Below are 22,111 nucleotides of genomic sequence, written 5' to 3'. Positions count from 1 at the left end.
AACCTGCTAAATGGAACCTTGGATGCCTTGTGATTGATCTCCAGTGTTCTCCGTCCAAGTTGCACACACCAGGCCACTACCCGCCCTCACTCCCAACACACCTACATTTGTCACAGGTTATGACATAACCACAGCACCAATGCTATTCTGTTTGTCTGACAAATGGTAGAAACTGGTCCAGTTCTGTTATGCAGTAGGCTTTATCTCCAAGATTTCTGTGTTCAGCACTTTCATACTATACTTCCATATCCATAGTAACCTTGCTTAAATATTTTAAACTTCTACACCTCTAAAGTCATGTTACACAATTCTCATCTCATCATCATAGGCGGTCTCTCGAACGAGGATGAATTGCTTCCACAGCAAAAGGAATGAATTTGCAGATGTTTCAATGAAGGACCCAATATTCCAATCCTGAACATGACGGGTGGAAATGCCTGTGCGTGGATTTTTTAATGTGTGGTGACCATTGCACATCACACAGGCTTGACAGAGCTAGGCCTTTATTCAGTGGCAAGGGTTAACCAGGACGACTGGAGACCTGCTCTGCTGCACGGACCTAGTGCGCACACATATGTCAGTGTGGGCTGGCCCATGCTGCCCCATGGCCCTCGGCTCTTCTGCACCCTGTGCCCCATTTGCCGTACCTCTGCCACAATCTCGCGCCGTTCCTCCACCATAAACATTTGCTGCACCTCCGCCACAATCATTGGGTGACGTCATCAAAACCCAGGTCGCCGTTTGGAGCATGGGCAGGAACATCGGCGGGGCGCAGGTACAGCAGAGGAGCGGGAAGGTCGGTCAGGACGGATGAGCGCGAGAGATCGTGGCAGAGGTGTGACAAATGATTGAGGTGGAGAAGCGGCGAGAGATCGAGGCAGAAATGCGGCGGATGACCGGGGCGGAGGAGCGGTGAGGGATCGTGGCTGAGATTCGACGAGTTATCGTGGTGGAGGTGCGGCAAATGTTTGGTGCGAAGGTATGGTGAATTCTCATCTGGAGGTCTATTGCCTACAGCAATACAGTTAATTGTACACAGGTTGTTTTATACCGCTCAGTCTGCTTATTCTTCAAAGAGATGTTTTAGACACATGCTGTACCTTCTATACTACTTAACCCATGATGATTTCTGCTCATGTCAAGTCATAAGTCACTTTCTACTATTGCCCCTACAACCTACAAATGTGTCAAAGACTGCAGAGAGATCGAGGAAGAATAATGCACCATGGTCACAGTCACTGAGAATGCATTAGTTACTTTGGTTAGGGCTGTTTCAGCACTGTGACAGGGACAGGAAATTGCAGGAAAGATGGGCACGGAACGGAGAGGTGACAACATATTCAGGGAGGTTATTTTGAGGGGCTGGTGGTTGATGATGGTGGTTTTAAAAGGAAGGAGTAATTGAAGAGAAGGCAACATTTAGAACATCAACTAGCATAAGTGCCAGGAAGGGAAGTTGGGTGGTCAACAGTTTAATGGAATAAGTTCAAGGGAGTAGGAGATGGATCTCATGGATGAGATGAGCTTGTAGAGGATGTGAGGAAAGATGAGAGTGAGAAACCTGGGTTCAGGGCGAAGGTAGGGGTAAAATGGGGGCAGTTTTGGCTTGGTAGGCAAGAGAAAGGGAGGAAAAAGCAGAGACAGCTGAATGGATCATCTTGAACTTAGTGACAGAGAAATCCATGAGTTGCTCACACTTGTTGGAGATGAGGGTGAAGGGGCAAAGGAGAGGCATTTAAAGAGACGCTTGGTAATGGAGAAAAGAAGCCGAGGATTACCTTTGCTCTCCAGGATGATCCTGGAGTAATGGATGGTTTTGGAAGAGGAGAGTGAGCTTAATGGCGCTTGCTATGGTCCAATTAGATCTGATGATAGATCGTTAAGCCAGTTGTGTGTCAGATATTCTCAAGTCTGCGCCCGTTGGACAAGTGAAGAGGGGGAAAAACTAAATGTTTTATGACATTTCCTTAGAATGTAGTCCTGGAACCCAAAGATACAATATGGAATTGTTACAATTTGGGACTGCCGTGGATGGCTTTCCTGGTTCAGTAGCTTCAGTTACTTCAATAAGAAGATCCCACATTCTGGAATTGACTTACACTACCTAATATCTACTTGCACAATAATGTTATCCAACGTGTACCCCTCAACACACAAACTGCTTATCATGTATTTTTCAAGTGCCCTCAGGTGTGATTTTCCAGTCTTCAGTAGGTGGCCTGTTTCCACTTTTATGAGACAATGATGACTACACTTCAAAAGTACTTCATCGGCTCTGAAGCCTTTTGAGACACCCTGAGGACATGAAAGGTGGTGTGTAAATGGAAATACTTTTTTCCTAGTGTGCCAGTACTTCCAAAAAGCCCTTTTCTAAAGAAATAAATAACTTGCATTTATATAACACCGGTCAATTCCTTGGGATGCCCCAAATCACTTCATGGCCAATTAAATACTTTTAAAATGTAGTCACTGTTGTAGGGAATTATAGTACCAGAGGAGAGACTTTTGTAAACCAAGTTATTGAGTATCTAAGGTAAGAAATGCATTGCTAAGTGGCTAAAATGAAGGAAGAAGCAAGTAGTCATAAGAGCAGCTATGCCATAATGGAGATGATATTAATTGGGGAGCACCAGGCATCTATTCTGGGATCCCTCCTGTTATACATAAATTGTAGTCTCAATGCAAAGTAGCTAAATTTGAATTGTTTTTAGTTGTTGATCACAATAACAGGATAGTTCTAACAATTTGATACTTTTGAAACTATTTCATAACAATTCTTTCCATCATATAGATAAAAGCAAATGAATACGTGAATAATGATTTGTTCTGATCAGTGAAAACTCCATTCGTCAGAATTTGACCTGTATTTGTTTCAATTTCAGATGTTTGGAGGGACTGTTATCAGTTCCGGATCTAATAGGCATCATCAATTTGTACAGAAAATAAATAATATGGAAGTAAGTTTTTTTGCTAATTAGATAAGTCAATGGTTTTCAATTTTTTCTGTGTTTGGAATAAACTGTAAATAATAATATAAGATAAAGGAGCAGAACTAGGCCATATGGTGCCTTGAGCCTGGCCATTCAATAAGATCACGGCTGATCTTCTACATCAACTTCACTTTCCTGCCGGATCCCCATATCCCTTGATATCCCCTAGTGCCCATCGGGAACAGTAGCATTGTGGTTATGTTACTGGACTAGTAGTCCAGAGGCTTGGATCAATAATCCGGAGACATATGAATTTAAATTAATTCAATTAAATAAATCTGAGATAAAAACCATCAGTAATGGTGACCGTGAAACTACCGGAATGTCATTAAAACCCCAATCTGCTGCCCTTACCTAGTCTGGCCTATATGTGATTCCAATGTGGTTGACTCTTAACTGCTCTAGCAAGCTGCCCTCCCTCAGCTGATAAATAAGTAGTCCTCCATGTTGAATACCACTTGGAAGAAACACTGAGGGTAGCAAGAGTACAGATTGTACTCTAGGTGGGGAAGTTGCAATGTCTGGTGACTTCAGAGAACTCTTGGGGACTCCCTCTCTGCCCCTGTAGTTTGTTTTTCTGTCACTCTTTTTCTCAGATTCTCTTACATTACTCTTACTCTCTTTCTGTTCCACAATCCCTTATTTGTAATTTGAAAGAGATGTGGTGAAATTATTTTGTGCATTTTTGAAAATCTTTTTTTCTAGTTTCTTTATACATTCTTTATACTTCTTCATACATTTATTTTTTTAATTTAGATTTTCGGATGTTTTGCTTTGACTGAGTTGAGCCATGGCAGCAACGCTAGGGCAATGAGAACAACAGCAAAATATGATCCTAGAACTCAGGTTTGTATCCTGCATTTGTATAAAAACAATTGATTGCCTGTTAAAAGTATTTGATTCCATTAATTGCCCATTCTGAGTTTTATTACTCTCTATTTAGAAGTGGAAATAATGTGGGTCTACAATGAATCTTTTGAATAATGACAATTTCATTTTTACCTACAGCTCACTGTAGGTCAGAGGATACTTTTGTTTTACGAGGACAAGCACCTTAGCCTACCCCTTTCAGATCACAAGAAATAGTTGTTGTCTTCCTTAGGGTTATTTGATGTTAATCTTCAGCTGATCCTTGGATTCATTAGAAGTCAGACTTTTTAAAAGTGTGACTCCTAAAGTCAATTAGAATGTACTTTCTGTTGGCGAGTTTCTCTGTACATGAAAATGATTAATTTTCTTAGAATTATATTTTGAAATACTTTTTTAAAGTGTGACAGAAATGTAAACATGTAACAATGTTGCACATGAAGAATGATGAATAGGTCTCAAAACTTATGCCTTTAACTATCTATTGGAGTTGCCAATCTTCCCGGATTATCCAGGAGTTTCCCGAAATTGAGGGTTACTCGTCCGGGCACTGTTGCTAGCAGCAGGGAGAAAAATAACTTGGCCCGGATTTTGCGTTTGTAATGACGGCAAAAGTGTCAGCGTTCACCGTCATTGCACTGTGAAATTGACAGCAACTTCTGGAGTTTGCACTTAAACGCAGAAATCCAGAAGTTGCTGTCAGTCATTCCCTGCTCCTCCATAGCTGTGCTGTGGATCTCCCCGGAACCGGCTATCAATTGAAATTGCTGAACTGATGAAAACTTCCCCTTTTACGCTGGAATATTGCTGTTAAACCCCTCCCCAAAAAGTTAAGCCTTGTTGAATCAGGTATCATCATTATCATCATCATATGCAGTCCCTCGGAATCGAGGAAGACTTGCTTCCACTCCTGAAGTGAGTTCTTTGGTGGCTGAACAGTCCAATACGAGAGCCACAGACTCTGTCACAGGTGGGGCAGATAGTCGCCGAGGGAAGGGGTGGGCGGGACTGGTTTGCCACACGCTCTTTCCACTGCCTGCGCTTGATTTCTGCATGCTCTCGACGTTGAGACTCGAGGTGCTCAGCGCCCTCTCAGATGCACTTCCTCCACTTAGGGCGGTCTTGGGCCAGGGACTCCCAGGTGTCAGTGGAGATGTCGCACTTTATCAGGGAGGCTTTGAGGGTGTCCTTGTAGCGTTTCCGCTGCCCACCTTTGGCTCGTTTGCTGTGAAGGAACTCCGAGTAGAGCATTTGCTTTGCGAACTATGTGGCCTGCCCAGTGGAGCTGATCGAGTGTGGTCAGTGCTTCAATACTGGGGATGTTAGCCTGGACGGGGACGCTGATGTTGGTGCGCCTGTCCTCCCAGGGGATTTGTAGGATCTTGCGGAGACATCGTTGGTGATATATCTCCAGCAACTTGAAGTGTATGCTGTACATGGTCCATGTCTCTCAGCCATACAGGAGGGCAGGTATTACTACAGCCCTGTAGACCATGAGCTTGGTGGCAGTTTTGAGGGCCTGGTTTTCAAACACTCTTTTCCTCAGGCGGCCGAAGGCTGCATTAGCGCACTGGAGGCAGTGTTGAATCTCATCGTCATTGCCTGCTCTTGTTGATAGGAGACTGCCGAGATATGGGAAGTGGTCCATGGTGTCCAGGGCCGCGCCGTGGATCTTGATGACTGGGGGGCAGTGCTGTGTGGTGAGGAAAGGCTGGTGGAGATCCTTTGTCTTATGGATGTTTAGCGTAAGGCCCATGCTTTCTTATGCTTCAGTAAATATGTCGACGAGCTCCCCGCTGGAGTGGAATAAATTATAGAACAGTGGGAACCTGTTTAACCTGTGCCATCTCCAGGCCAGGTCCAAGACCACCCCAACCTCTGTCGTCGAGCTACAGTACGCGGATGACGCCTGCGTCTGCGCACATACAGAGGCTGAACTCCAGGAATCAGGTATAACTAGGTTTTTAATGGCGTACTAAGTCATAATTACTGTTGAACAACCATTCTGACCCTGGAAAACTAATTTCATATTTAGGATAAAATTTCCACGGTTTTTAATGCAATTTTTTAATTAAATTTTGTTTATGGTTTTTCAGCTTCTATCTTAATCCTATGTGCATGTCCCAATCTTTATTTCTCTCTGTAAAATGATTAAAAAGTGAAGAAAAAGCAGTGCATTTTACTTCCTGGTTTGCTGTCTGTGACAATTCTTCAATGAGCCTGAAATTCCGATGTCCCGGGCGCTGGCGTTGAAAATCGGCTTTTCCGATCTGTCAAACTGGAGCTTGACAGATCATCCGCAGATAGGGAGCGAGGACACTTGCAAGGGCAAGATTTGTGATATTTACGCATATCTTGCCCAGCAAATGTCCTCAAAAATCTTGTGCCTGAAAAAGCAGGCGCATAGCCTACTTTTACAGGCGCAATTGTTTAAAAACATACATAAACATTAAAATTAAATTAAATAACCACATATGAAAACATATTTTATTGTTAAAAACCCTCCCCACTATGGTAAGTTTATTTTAAGGCATAATTAAAAAAACGTTTTAAAAAGTCGGGAAATATACATTTTTATAAGAACTTTAATTTAAATGAATCTTAAATATGTAGTGTATTTTTCTATTTTTTATTAGTATTTTGTGTGTTTGGGGTGGTTCTCATTCATAATAATTCCAAATTACGGAATTCCCATTATTATAAATGAGAAAATATTGTACCTTGATTGGCTGCCCAGAGTCATGTGACTCCAGCTCCAGCATAGGGATGTCCCACCATGCACGTGCTCCGATGCGTAGGGAGTGAAGGCCTCAGGATCGGAAGCTCGAGCGGCCACAGCACCTTCAGGTAAGTGCGCATTTCTTTTCCTTTTTTCAGTAGTTTGCCCACGAGAAGACCTCGATCGGGATTTCTGGGCTAATGTGATTTGCTGTTCAGCCAGCTTGATGACATTACTGTTACTGAACACTGAAGATCCTCTAGACTTGGCGTCAGAATCAAATTAAAGTTGGGAGAGATGAAATCGATGCCACATAGATCGCGAGCTCTTTGTGGGCAACTTTACTTGAGGTCAGCAGCGATCGACGTCACTTCGCTGTTTACCACAAAATCCGAGCCAATATATTTGCATTTTGCAGAACTACATGCCTGTGAACCTCAGCTGCCTCTTTTGTCTATACTTGCACTTCTTGCACCCATCACCATACCTGGCTGTACTCAAGGAGCCTGTTTGGCTATATCAGCCATTTTCTGCCTCCCAGAAGCAGCCTAAAGTTTATTCATGGCTGATTCCGGCCTGTGATCTTGCACCATTGGCAAAGTTACTGCCATGGAGCAGGACCGGCTAACTGTATTCAGTCTGCAGGAAGTCAAATATGCAGACTGGAAATTTAGTCAGTCAACATCATCATGAGTTTATTTCTTGCAATGTATGTGGTGTACCTACTATTGTGTATGGAGAAAGAGTCAGACTGAACACTGTGAGCTCAAAGTAAAGTGTGACCTTCGTCTTTTATTGCAGGTCTCCAGAGTGCCTCTCCAACCTGTGAAGCCTCCTTAAATACCTGTGCTCCCAAAGGATTATGGGATTCCTTGGGACTCCAGGGGATGAGCTCTCTGGTGGCTGTACAGAATAAATACAAGTCCACATATATAACACGCCTCCCCAAAGTCAATATTTACAATGTGACTAGATCTGGGGCCCTTCTTGCACTGATTGATCGTCTTGGTGTGAAAGCTGGTATTGTTGAATCATTTGTTGGGCCCTCGCTGGGCTGCTGTGCAGCTGGCCTTGCTGGGCTGCCTGGTGTGTTGGGCCCTGCAGGGCTGCTGTGAATGATGGGTTCTGCTTCGTGGTCAACCGTGGTGCCGGTTGCCACTGGTGTGTATGTTGGGGGATCAAAAAAGGTAGGGTCCAAGGTGGGTTGCTCAGGATAGTCCGTGAATCTGAGTTTGATTTGGTCCAAATGTTTCCGGTGAATCAGTCCATTTGAAAGTTTGACCCGAAACACGCTGCTCCCCTCTTTGGCCACGACAGTGCCGGGAAGCCACTTGGGACCTTGTCCATAATTTAATACAAATACAGGATCATTGATTTCAATCTCGCATGACACATTTACGCTATCATGGTAAGCACTTTGCAGAAACTGCCTGCTCCCAACCTGTTCATGCAGATCAGGGTGAGCTAACGAGAGCCTTGTCTTAAGTGCTCTTTTCATGAGCAGTTCAGCAGATGGGATCCCAGTGAGTGAGTGGGGTCTCGTGCAGTAGCTAAGCAGGACATGGGATAGGCGAGTCTGCAATGAGCCTTCAGTTACCCTCTTCAAGCCTTGCTTGATGGTTTGCACTGCTCTTTCTGCCTGAACATTGGACGCTGGTTTAAACTGGGCAGATGTGACATGTTTGATCCCGTTATGGGTCATGAATTCTTTGAACTCAGCACTGGTAAAACATAGCCCATTGTTGCTCACCAGGACAATTGGGTAAGCCGTGTGTGGCAAACATGGCCCGCAGGCTTTCAGTAGTGGCAGCGGACGTGCTAGCCGACATTATCTCACGTTCAATCCATTTGGAGTACGCGTCTACAACCACAAGGAACATTTTACCCAAGACCGGGCCTGCATAGTCGACGTGTAAGCTAGACCACGGTTTGGAGGGCCAAGACCATAAGCTTAGCGGCGCCTCCCTGGGTGCATTGCTTAACTGCGAGCATGTATTACCTCTGTGAATGCAGGAATCTAAGTCCGCATCGATACCGGGCCACTACACGTGGGGTCTGGCTATCGCTTTCATCATTACTATGCCTGGATGGGTACTGTGGAGGTAATTGATGAAGGTGTCTCTGCCCTTCTTGGGGACCACTACTCGATTGCCCCACTGAAGGCAGTCTGCCTGTATGGACATTTCATCTTTGCGCCGCTGGAATGGCTTTATCTCTTCCTGCATTTCCACTCGGACACTGGACTAGCTCCCGTGAAGCACACAGCGTTTGACTAGAGATAATAAGGAGTCCTGGCTTGTCCAGGTATTGATCTGCCGGGCAGTGACGGGTGATTGCTCACACTCAAATGCTTCCATAACCATGGCTAGATCTGCGGGCTGCGCCATTTCCACCTCTATGGTGGGCAATGGCAGCCTACTGAGAGCATCGGCGCAGTTTTCTGTGGCGGATGGCATAGTTGTATGCGGACAACGTGAGCGCCCATCTCTGGATGCGGGCCGATGTGTTGGTATTGATCCCTTTACTCTTGGAAAACAGGGATATAAGTGGCTTATGGTCAGTTTCCAATTCGAATTTTAGCTCAATACCCCATAGACACACGCTAACGCTTTTTTTTCAATCATGCTGTCGGCTCTCTCAGTCTTTGACAGACTCCTTGATGCAAAAGCAACCGGTTGCAGTTTCCTAAAATCATTAGCTTATTGCAATACACACCCGACACATATGATAACGCATCACATGCTAGTACCAAACGCTTATATGGATCATACAACACAAGCAATTTGTTTGAGCGTAACAATTTTCTCGCTTTTACTACGGCATTTTCTTGGCTTTTGCCCCAAACCCATTCACCCCTTTTCGTAGTAAGACATGCAGTGGTTCTAGCAGTGTGCTGAGACCTGGTAAGAAGTTACCAAAGTAGTTCAAGAGTGCCAGAAATGACCGCAGCTCCGTCACGTTCTGTGGCCTTGGTGTGTTCTCGATTGCCTCCGTCTTCGCGTTGGTGAGCCTGATGCCGTCCACCGCAATCCTCCTTTCGAAGAACTCCACTTCAGGCGCCAGGAAAATGCACTTCGAGCGTTTTAACCTGAGCCCCACGCGGTTGTGTTGACTAAGAACCTCATCCAGGTTCTGAAGGTGCTCGACTGTGTTCTGACCTGTGACCAAGATGTCATCCTGAAAGACCATGGTGTGCGGGACCGACTTCAGTAAACTTTCCCTGTTTCTCTCGAATATCGCCGCTGCTGATCGGAATCCAAATGGGCATCTGTTATAAACAAAAAGACCTTTGTGCGTGTTGATGCAGGTGAGGGCCTTCGATGATTCCTCCTGTTCCTGCGTCATGAAGGCTGAAGTCAGATCCAGCTTCGTGAACGTCTTTCCTCCCACCAGCGTTGCAAAGAGGTCGTCGGCCTTTGGTAGTGAGTATTGGTCCTGCAGGGAGAAATGATTGGTAGTTACTTTGTAATTGTTGTGTATCTGTAAAGCATGCACTCCCATGTTCCACCACCAGGGGGCTCATCCCCTGAAGTCCCAAGGGATCCCAGCATCCTTTGGGAGCACTGTATATAAGCCGGCCCCGAAGGCCTGTTCCTCACTCTGGCGTGTCTTATTAAAGACTGAGGTCACTGTTACTTTAACCTCCCTGTGTGCAGCCTCATCTGTGTTAGGAATACAATAACTGGCGATGAGAATACGAATCCAACGCAAAAATGCAGCAAACTGGGCTTCCAGGAGAAGTTCTCGGAGGGTGAGGACTGGGAAGCCTATGTCAAACGGTTAGACCAGTACTTTGTAGCCAACGAGCTGGACGGAGAAGGAAGCGCTGCAAAAAGGAGAGCGGTCCTCCTCACAGTCTACGGGGCACCAACCTACAGCCTCATGAAGTATCTTCTGGCTCCGGTGAAACCCACAGATAAGTCGTATGAGGAGCTGTGTACACTGGTTCGGGAGCATCTTAACCTGAGGGAGAGCATGCTGATGGTGAGGTATTGGTTCTACACGTGCCAGCGATCTGAAGGTCAGGAAGTGGTGAGCTACGTCGCCGAGCTAAGACGACTTGCAGGACAGTGTGAGTTTGATAGCTACCTGGAACAAATGCTCAGAGAATTTTTTGTACTGGGCATTGGCCACGAGACCATCCAACGAAAACTTGACTGTAGAGACACCGACCCTCAATAAGGCCATTGCGATAGCACAGGCGTTTATGTCCACCAGTGATAACACCTAACAAATCTCTCAGCGCACAAGTGCTAGCAATGTTCATAAATGAACTGGAACTGTTTTTGCGAGCAGAAATGTACAGGGCAAAACCCACGAGTCTGCAACTGCCAGCAGGCCTCAGATGACCCAGAGTCACCAACAAAGGATGAATGCAAGGCAATTCACACCTTGTTGGCGTTGTGGAGGCTTCGTTTCAGCCTATTCATGCCACTTCAAAGGGTATGTTTGCAAGAGCTGTGGAACAATGGGGCTTGGAAACGAGCTGCAAGCTCTGCAACCACCACGTGGCAGAGGAAGATCTGTCCATGGTGGATCAAAGCAATTTCGAGCCTCAGAGAGAGGAGGCAGATGCTGAAGTACACGGGGTGCACACATTTTTGACGAAATGTCCACCTATAATCTAAAACGTAAAATTGAATGGCTTACCCGTAGCCATAGAACTGGACACTGGCGCTAGCCAATCCATCATGCGTAAAAAGATGTTTGAGAGACTGTGGTACAACAAGGCATTCAGAGCTTGCAGCTCTGAGCCCCATCCACACGAAACTGAGAACGTACACCAAAGAGCTTATCACTGTCCTGGGCAGCGCCATGGTCAAGGTCACCTTTGAGGGCACGGTGCACGAACTGCCACTCTGGATTATCCCGGGCAATGGCCCCACACTGCTTGGGAGGAGCTGGTTGGGCAAAATCCGCTGGAACTGGGATGACATCCGAGCGCTATCACATGTCGATGAGGCCTCATGTACCCAGGTTCTTAACAAATTTCCTTCCCTTTTTGAGCCAGGCATTGGAAACTTATCCGGGGCGAAGGTGTGGATCCACTTGGTCCCAGAGGCACGACCCATTCACCACAAGGCACGAGCGATACCTCACATGATGAGGGAAAGAGTGGAAATTGAGCTGGACAGGCTGCAACGCGAGGGCATCATCTCCCCAGTGGAATTCTGTGAGTGGGCCAGCCCGATTGTTCCAGTACTCAAAAGTGATGGCACGGTCACGATTTGCAGTGATTATAAAATAACTATTTATCGTTTCTCGCTACAGGACCAATGCCCGCTACCTAAGGCAGACAACCTATTTGCGACGCTGGCAGGAGGCAAGATGTTCACCAAGCTCGAGCTGACTTCGGCCTACATGACGCACGAGCTGGAGGAGTCTTCGAAGGGCCTCACCTGCATCAACACGCACAAGGGACTGTTCATCTACAACAGATGCCCTTTGGAATTCGGTCGGCTGCAGCGATCTTCCAGAGAAGCATGGAGAGCCTACTCAAGTCGGTACCACACACGGTGGTCTTTCAGGACGACATTTTGGTGATTGGTCAGGACACCATGGAGCACCTACAAAACCTGGAGGAGGTCCTCCAGCGACTGGATCGCGTAGGGCTGCGGCTGAAGAGGTCGAAATGCGTCTTCATGGCAACAGAAGTGGAGTTTTTGGGGAGAAAGATCGCGGCGGATAGCATTCGGCCCACAGATGCCAAGACAGAGGCTATCAGGAACGTGCCCAGGCCACAGAACGTCACGGAGCTGCGGTCGTTCCTGGAACTCCTCAACTATTTTGGTACTTCCTACCGGGGTTAAGCACTCTTTTAGAGCCCCTACATGTGTTACTGCGCAAAGGTGAGAACTGGGTGTGGGAAAAAAAATACAAGTAATTGTTTTTGAGAAAACCAGAAATATTTTATGCTCCAACAAACTGCTTGTATTGTATAACCCATGTAAAAGCCAAGATCCTCTGCTGTCCCTAGTAAAAAAACCGTGTACTGCATGGGAGCTGGGCCAGCATCCCCGTTGAAATGCAAGAGCCAATCAAGCCGTTCCAGCGGCGAAAGGACGAGCTGTCCATTCAGGCAGACTGCCTGTTGTGGGGTGACCGCGAAGTGCTACCAAAAAAGGGCAGTGAGACGTTCATCTCGGATTGCCACAGCACACACCAAGGTATAGTAATGATGAAAGCGATAGCCAGATCCCACATGTGGTGGCCCGGTATCGACTCTGACTTCGAGTCCTGTGTACGACAATGCAGCGCATGTGCTCAGTTGAAAAACGCGCCCAGAGAGGCACCACTAAGTTTGTGGTCCTGGCCCTCCAGACCATGGTCGAGGATCCATGTCGACTATGCGGACCTGTTTCTCGGTAAAATATTCCTGGTGGTGGTGGATGCTTTTTCAAAATGGATTGAATGTGAAATAATGTCGGGAAGCACCGCCACCGCCACCATTGAAAGCCTAAGGGCCATGTTTGCCACCCACGGTCTGCCTAACATACTGGTCAGTGACAACGGGCCATGTTTCACCAGTGCCGAATTTAAAGAATTCATGACCTGCAATGGGATCAAACATGTCACCTCGATCCCGTTTAAACCAGCCTGCAATGGGCAGGCAGAGCGGGCAGTGCAAACCATCAAACAGAGCCTTAAACGAGTCACAGAAGGCTCACTCCAAACCCGCCTGTCCCGAGTACTGCTCAGCTACCGCACGAGACCCCACTCGCTCACAGGGGTGCCCCTGGCTGAGCTACTCATGAAAAGGCCATTAAAACCAGATTCTCGTTGGTTCATCCCAACCTGCATGATCAGGTAGAGAGCAGGCGGCAGCAACAAAATGTAAACGATGGTCGCGCCACTGTGTCACGGGAAATTGATCTGACTGACCCTGTATATGTGCCAAACAATGGACATGGTCCCAAGTGGATCGTGGGCACGGTGATAACTAAAGAAGGGAATAGGGTGTTTGTAGTCAAACTAGACAATGGACAAATTTGCAGAAAACACCTGGACCAAATGAGGCTGCGGTTCACAGACTGCCCTGAACAACCCACAGCAAACACCACCTTTTTCGAGCCCACAACACACACCCAAAGGATCAAGACACCACGCCGGACCAGGAAATCGAACCCAATCACGCCCAACAGCCCAGCAAGTCCAGGCTCACCTAGCAGCCCTGCAGGGCCAACAACACGGCAGCCCAGCGAGGGCACAGCCAACACACCAGAACAGACATTTGTACCGAGGCCGTCCACAAAGGAAAAAAAGGCTCCTGACCGCCTCACCTTGTAAATAGTTTTCACTTTGACTTTGTGGGGGGAGTGATGTTGTGTATCTCTAAAGCATGCATTCCCATGTTCCGCCACCAGGGGGCTCTTCCCCTGAAGTCCCAAGGGATCCCAGCATCCCTTGGGAGCACTGTATATAAGCCGCCCCCTAAGGTCTGCTCCTCACCCTGGAGTGTCTTGTTAAAGACTGAGGTCGCTGTTACTTTAACCTCCTTGTGTGCAACCTTATCTGTGTTAGGAACACAACAGTAATCGCCACAGATTCTGACGGTGCTGTCTCCCTTGAGGACTGGGACAATAGGACTGGCCCACTCGCTGAAGTCGATTGGTGAAATGATGCCCTCTCGTTGCAGCCGGTCTAGTTCGATCTCTATGCTTTCTCTCATCATCTACAGTACTGCTCTTGCCTTGTGATGGATGGGTCGCGCCCCCGTAATTGGGTGAATCTGTACTTTTGCTCCTTGGAATTTCCCGATGCCTGGCTCGAACAGCGACGGAAATTTGTTTTAAGACCTGGGCACATGAAGTGTCGTCAGTGGGCGATAGTGCTCGGGCGTCGTCCCAGTTCCAGTGTATCTTTTCCAGCTAGCTCCTGCCGAGCAGCGTTGAACCATCGCCTGGTACCACCCAGAGTGGTAACTTTTGCACCGCTCCATCACAGGAGACCTTTACGGTAGCAGTTCTTTTGTGTAAGTTCCTAGTTTCATGTGAACTGGAGTTAAGACTGGCCTTGTTGCACCACAACCTTTCGAAAGTCTTTTTGTCCATGATGGACTGGCTCACCTCTGTGCCCAGCTCCATTGACACCGGAAGTCCATTTAGTTCAACATTCAGCATTATCGGGGGCCAATTCGTGGTGAATGTGTGCACCCCATGTACCTCTGCCTCCTCGGTCTGAGGCTCTGGTTCATCGTGATCCTCCATGGATCTGTCCTCCTCTGCAACATAGTGGTTTACAGTTTTAACAGGCTTTGCAGCTTGCCTGCACACTCATTGGAGGTATCCCATTGTTCCACAGCCCTTGCAAACGTACTCTTTGAATCGGCATGAATGGAAACTATGATCACCCATGCAGCGCTAACAAGGTGTTAATGGCCTAGCATTCATCACCCTTGATGGTGGACTCTTGAGTCATCTGCGGACGTGCAGCTGCAGGTGTGTGTGACCTGCTCTGTATGGTTTCGTGGCCAATGCCAAGTACGAAAAAATCTCTGAGCATGTGCTCCAAATGTCCTTCAAATTCGCAATGTCCTGCAAGGCGTCTTAGCTCGGCGACATAACTCGCCACTTCCTGGCCTTCAGACCTTTTGTAAGTGTAGAACCGGTACCTCGCGTTCAGAACCCTTTCCTTCGGGTTCAAATGCTCTCGGACCAGTGTACACAAATCGTCATATGATTTCTGCATGGGTTTCGCTGGAGAGAGCAGATACTTCATGAGGCCGTACGTTGGTGCCCCACAGACGGTGAGGAGTATCGTCCTTTCGTTTGGCAGCGCTCTCTTCCCCATCTAGCTCATTGGCCACGAAGTATTGGTTGAGTCGTTCCACAAAAGTTTCCCAATCATCTCCCTACGAGAATTTCTCCAGGTTGCCCACTGTTCTCTGCATCTTTGCGTTTGCTATCTGTATTTCGTCACCAGTTGTTGTGTGTGGAGAAAGAGTCAGAATGAACACTGTGAGCTCAAAGTAATGTCTGACCTTAGTCTTTTATTGCAGGTCTCCAGAGTGCCTCTTCAACCTGTGAAGCCTCCTTAAATACCTGTGCTCCCAAGGGATTATGGGATTCCTTGGGACTCCAGGGGATGAGCCCTCTGGTGGCTGTACAGAGTAAATACAAGTCCACATATATAACACCTACGGTAATTGGTTAAAAAGGATTCCTGCAACTATATCCTTGCCATAAACTACACTCGTATAAATAAAGCCTGGAGAAAAAAATTTTTGGTGTAAATTTCCTTCCACCTTTTCTTGTCTGAAGCCTTCCTGTGCAATACAGGATAGGCTGAGACGTACCAATGTTTATCTATAGCTAACTGCTGGGGTGTAGATGAGAGTGGACCAGGATGACTCTCAATGAAATTCTTCCTAAGAAATCACCAGGCCTCCACTTACCAGCTTTCAACGCACCAACAATACAGCTGAGATTGAGAACTCAAGTGTGTGAGAAATTTCGGTTGCAAATCAACCTTCCATCAAAGCACATAGCACCAATAATCAATGTCACCAAGCAGACCCTCTGATAATTATTTTCCTCTGATTCCTGATTTTCTCCCTGAATCCTCCTATCCAAAAAGCAATGATTCATGTCGGGGTTCCAATATGATTGCAAAACACTTCTGTGTACATCTAGTTTTTAAAAATCTTGTGTATTATGACAGAATTATGTTATGTTATGTTAGACTACTGAGACACTCAACTAAGCTACATGCACTAGCATTTGCAAACAGTGGGCAAATGTCACGTGACCAAGCCTCCAGGAATGCGTCAAATCAGAGTTGGCGGCATTACTATCTATATTCTATCTATCTATCTATCTATCTATCTATCTATCTATCTATCTATCTATCTATCTATCTATCTATCTAATCATTAAATTACATATACACAATGAGTTCTTATTAATAGTAGTAAATCTGATTGGGAGCTAGTTATGACTGGAGTTCCACAAAACTACATTTTGAGGCTATTACTGTTTATCATTTTCATTAATGACCTAAAATATAAGCAAAAATAAAGTGTAATTGGTTTTCTTTAAGATTGTGCCAGGATCCTAAGTAATTTAAAGTACACCACAAATAGTACAGCCTATTTTACTGAATCAATCTCTCCCAAGAAATCTGTAAAAGTTTGTCTAGTACTTGAATATTAAACAGCAGTTGTTCACAGCCTTGTTTTATAGTTTATTGATTATTTAACAGAAATATGAATTTGCTTCGAACTCTTGGTTTTAATCTGTTCTGGGCATTAGAGTTAACATAGTTAATTGTATATTATTTTTCTATAGGCTGTAATTTTGGTCCATACTTGCTCTCAACCCACGGGTTAATGGCTGTTTTGCTTAAGTGCTTTTTAACAATAACAACTTGTATTTATATCGCGCCTTTAATGTAATAAAACGTCCCAAGGCACTTCACAGGAGTGTTATAAGACAAAAAGCAGCAATTAATGGGAAAACTGCAACTTTACTTGGGTCCAACTTTGTTCACAATTGCTAATTTTCTATAATTGAAATTGGCTTTAAAACACTAAAAGGACCTGGCAGAGTTTGAGGAGTGAGCAGAGCAGGAAATAGGTTACAGAAGTAGTTAAATAGTATTCCAACTAATTTGACCTAACCAACATTCAAGATAGCTTATGCCTCTGAGAATTAATCCTTTGTGAACTTAATCTAACTTTATAGCACCAACATAATATAATTTAAAATAAAATCCCTTCCAGAGCAAACAGATAAAAATCACAAAATGGTAAAGGTTCAATGCGATACTGTACCTAAAACTAAAAAACATCTAAAAGTGCAGATGTTGGATTTTAATCACTAAGTAAAATTGAAATGATTTGTTGATTGAGTTGCAGACCTGCCCCAACCTAATTATAAGTACAGGCAACTCTCGATTATCCGGGACCCTCGGGGATCGTGCTATTCCGGGTAAACGATTTTGCCGCTAGGGCGAGTGCATGTACATGCCGAGAATGTTTGGGTCCTGGAGGTCGAATGAGACTCGGCTTTACTTACCCCTGAGGCCGGGTGGCACCCTCAGTGATACTCCAGACTGCACAAGAGCACATTCACCAAGATTTATCCCAATTTCTTTATGTTTGGAGAGGAGTTCCTAAGTGACAGTCTTCTGATCTGATTGCCTATGAATAGAGTTACAGAGGTGTCAGCAAACAGAAAGACAGCAGGGAAGGGAGTAAGAGTTGGATAAATCTTTTGCCCCTCTGAACTTGCTTCCAGCGTGATGATCTGGACAGTGCCTTAAAAGAGCAGGGTTGGGAGCAATGCCTTCGATCTGATAACGTGAGGATGGGTCGCAGTATGAGCGGACAGACTGTCCAGGTCTGAGTTAATTTGATTGACGAGTTTGAATGGAAGTTTTATAAATATATAAATCGGAATTAAGAAGGGACCCGTGTGCACAGGCTTGACTCCCGAACTGCGTACAGAATAAGTACAAATGTTGCTCTACAAGGATTCCTTTAAGGTTGAGACAACATTAAACTTTATTATAAAATAAAGCCCTTCCTCTGTGTGTCGTGATAATGCTGTGTTTCAGCGCAGGACTGTGTGTGGGCTGGGTTTAATAGTCGTGTGCAGCTGTGCACGGGACAGAATCACAGTTTTTAAAAGTGCCGTTGCAGTGGGTTCTTTGTTAGATCCGTGTACGGATAATCGAGAGTTGCCTGTATAATAAAAACACAACATGATCCTGTATTTTGCTTAGGTCCAACTGGGTCCAATGGTATAGTGCCATAAATTTCGGCTGGTTTACTGAGGGGTTTGTAGGGAAGGGAATTTCTGCACTGTTTACATGTTCTTGTGTAATCTTCTTGGGACCCATTTTGAGATTTTCCAATCCTCTCTGGTTACAGGTTTGGTGCCGGAGGACTGCTAACGTATCTTTGTGTAAAAAGGGAGAGAGGGATAGACCGAGTAATTACAGGCCAGTCAGCCGAACCACGGTGGTGGGCAAATTATTGGAAAAAATTCTGAGGGACAGTAATAATCGTCATTTAGAAAGGCACGGATTAATCAAGGGCATTCAGCATGGATTTGTTAAGGGAAGGTCACGTCTGACTAACTTGATTGAATTTTTTGAGGAGGGGTAAAAAGGAGGGTTGATGAAGATAGTGTATTTGATGTAGTCTACATGGATTTTAATAAGGCTTTTGACAAAGTTCCATATGGCAGACTGGTCAGAAAAATAAAAACCCATGGGATCCAAGGGAAAGTGGCAAATTGGATCCAAAATTGGCTCAATGGCAGGAAGCAAAAGGGTAATGGTCGATGGGTGTTTTTGTGTCTGGAAGGCTGTTTCCAGTGGGGTTCCGCAGGGCTCAGTACTAGGTCCCTTCTTGTGGTACATATCAACATATCAATAATTTAAACTTCAATTTTGGGGGCATGATTAAGAAATTTGCCGATGATGCAGGCTGAGCGTCTGAAATCCGGAGTCTGGAACTCGGAATATTCCGGATGCCGGGCCGATCCATGGCGGGGTCGTCCGGAATCTGGAAAATGTTCCGAAATCTGGACCCGCTGCGGCACCCCCCCCACACTCCACCGCCGGACCGCCTCCCGCTCGGCCGCCCGACCCCCCCCCCCCCCGCCTTGGCCTGGGCATTTCTGGATTCGGGACATCGGAAAGATGTTCCGAAATCCAGAAATACCTGAAATCCGGAATGGCCTTGTCCCCGAGGTTTCTGGATTTCGAACACTCTACCTGTCCTTGAAGCATTTTCGCTGCCTTCCTGGGGCTCGCCTGCCATGACGTAGCTCGGATTCGAGTGCTTGTTTCGGGAATCTAGTTTCGAGCATGCAGACAATGTGGCCTGTCCACCGGAGCTTTGAGGGTGTTCTTGAAGCGTTTCCTCTGACCACCTGGGGCTCATTGCTATGTCGTATCACTGAGTAGAGCACTTGTTTTGGGAGTCTCGAGTCGGACATGCGGGCGATGTGGCACGTCCATCGGAGCTGATCGAGTATGGTCAATGCCTCGACGCTGGGGATGTTGGCCTGAGAGAGAATGCTGACGTTGGTACGCCTATTCTGCCAATGTATTTGCAGGATTTTGGGAAGTAACATTGGTGGTACTTCTCCAGTGCTTTGAGGTGCCTGCTGTACATAGTCCATATCTCTGAAGCATATAGGAGGGCAGGTATCACTATTGCTCTGTGGAAGTGTAGAGGAACAGAGAGACCTTGTTGCGCGTGTCCACAGATCTCTGAAGGTAGCAGGATAGGTAGATAAGGTGGTTAAGAAGGCATATGGGACACTTTCCTTTATATGCTGAGGCATAGAATATAAGAACAGGGATGTTATGCTTGAATTGTACAAGACACTAGTTACACCATAGCTGGAGTACTGTGTTGAGTTCTGGTCACCATATTATAGGAAAGATGTGATTGCACTAGAGAGGGTACAGAGGAGAGTAATGAGGATGTTGCCAGGACTGGAAAATTTTAGCTATGAGGAAAGATTGGATAGGCTGAGGTGGTTTTCTTTGGAACAGAGGAGGCTGAGTGGTGACTTCATTGAGATGCATACAATTATGAGGGGCCGAGATAGAGTGGTTAGGAAGGACCTATTTCCCTTAGCAGTGATGTCAATAACCAGGGGGCATAGATTAAAGTAATTGCTAGATGGGTTGGAGTGGAGTTGAGGATCCATTTTTCACTCTGGGTGGTGGAGGTTTGGAACTCACTACCTGAAAGGGCGGTAGAGGCAGAAACCCTCATCACATTTAAAAAGTACTGACTATGCACTTGAATCTCTCTCCAGTTTCTCACCGATCACCCCTCATGACCTCTCCACGCTCATCTTGTCCATGAGACCTATTTCCTGCTCCTTCGACCCTATTTCCACCAAACAGCTGACCACCAAACTTTCTTTTCTGGCTCCCATGTTAGCTGGCATTGTTAACGGTTCTCTCTCCTCAGGTACTGTCCCCCTCTCCCTGAAATCTGCCATTATAACCCCTCTCCTTAAAAAACCATCCTTGATACCCTCCGTCGTGGCAAACTAGTGACCCATCTCCAATCTCCCTTTCCTCTCCAAAGTCAATGTTGTCGCCTCCCAAATCCGTGCCCATCTTTCCTGAAACTCCATGTTTGAATCCCTCAAATCAGGTTTCCGCCCTGCTACAGTATCGAAATGGCCCTCATCTAAGTCGCAAATGACATCCTTTGTGACATCCTTTGTGACTGTGACAAAGGTAAACTATCCCTCCTCGTCCTTCTCGACTAGTCTGCCGCCTTTGACATGTTTGACCACTCCATTCTTCTCCAACACCAATCACCGTCGTCCAGCTGGTTAGACTACACTCGCCTGGTTCCATTATATATCTAATCATAGCCAGAGAATCAGCTGCAACGACTTCTCTTCCTCCTCCCGCATTGTTACCTCTGGTGTCCCTCAAGGATCTATCCTTGACCCCCTCCTATTTCTCATCTACATACTGCCCTTTGGCGACATCCTCCGAAAACACAGCGCCAGTGTCCACATGTATGCTGATGACAGCCACCCCTACGTCACCACCACTTCTCTCAACCCCTCTACAGTTTCTAAATTGTCAGACTGCTTGTCCGACATACAGTTCTCGATGAGCAGAAATTTTCTCCAATTATATACTGAGAAGACCAAGGCCATTGTTTTCGGTCACTGCCACGAACTCCGTTCCCTAGCCACTGATCCATCCCTCTCCCAAAACTTGTTTGAGGCTGAACCACACTGTTTGCAACCTTGGTGTCACATTTGACCCGGAAATGAGCTTCCGACCACATATCCGCGGCATAACTAAGACTGTCTATTTCCACCTCTGCAACATTGCCCATCTCTGTCCCTGCCTCAGCTCATCTGCTGCTGAATCCCTCATCCATGCCTTTGTTACCTCTAGACTTGACTATTCCAACACACTCCTGGCTGGCCTCCCACATTCTATCCTACATAAACTTGGGGTCATCCAAAACTCAGTTGCCCATGTCCTAACTCGCACTAAGTCCCATTCACCCATCATCCCTGTGCTCGCTGACCTACATTGGCTCCCAGTTAAGCAACGGCTCGATTTCAGAATTATCATCCTTGTTTTCAAATCACTCCATGGCCTCGCTCCTCCCTATCTTTGTAATCTCCTTCATTCCCACAACCCCCCAAGATATCTATGCTCCTATAATTCTGCTCTCTTGAGCATCCCTGATTATAATCGCTCAACCATTGATAGCCATGATTTGTGTTGCCTAGGCCCTAAGCTCTGGAATTTTCTGCATAAACCTCTCCACCTCATTTTCCTCCTTAAGATGTGCCTTAAAACCCACCTCTTCCTGCGCTAATTTCTCCTTATGTGGCTCGGAGTCAAATATTTTGTCTTATAATACTCGTGTGAAGCATCACGGGAGGTTTTACTGCGTTAAAGACGCTATATAAATATAAGTTGTTATTGATGTTGATGAAGTGCCATAACATAGAAACATAGAAAATAGGTGCAGGAGTAGGCCATTCGGCCCTTCGAGCCTGCACCACCATTCAATAAGATCATG

The 22,111-nt window shown here is 46.0% G+C and overlaps 1 protein-coding gene across 1 annotated transcript in view; it reads left to right on the top strand.

Annotated features, from left to right (window-relative positions):
• acox3 (acyl-CoA oxidase 3, pristanoyl) overlaps positions 1-22,111 on the top strand; it is a 307,347-nt gene that overhangs the window by 30,043 nt on the left and 255,193 nt on the right. Inside the window, exons 4-5 of the mRNA XM_070871311.1 lie at positions 2,883-2,957; positions 3,747-3,836. Of these exons, the coding sequence (XP_070727412.1) occupies positions 2,883-2,957; positions 3,747-3,836 (165 nt within the window). The remainder of the gene's footprint in view (positions 1-2,882; positions 2,958-3,746; positions 3,837-22,111) is intronic.

This window comes from Pristiophorus japonicus, chromosome 2, assembly GCF_044704955.1.
Source record: "Pristiophorus japonicus isolate sPriJap1 chromosome 2, sPriJap1.hap1, whole genome shotgun sequence".
NCBI lineage: Eukaryota > Metazoa > Chordata > Chondrichthyes > Pristiophoridae > Pristiophorus > Pristiophorus japonicus.
Note: the sequence above shows the minus strand (reverse complement) of the source record. Positions and strands in the feature narration are given on the sequence as shown.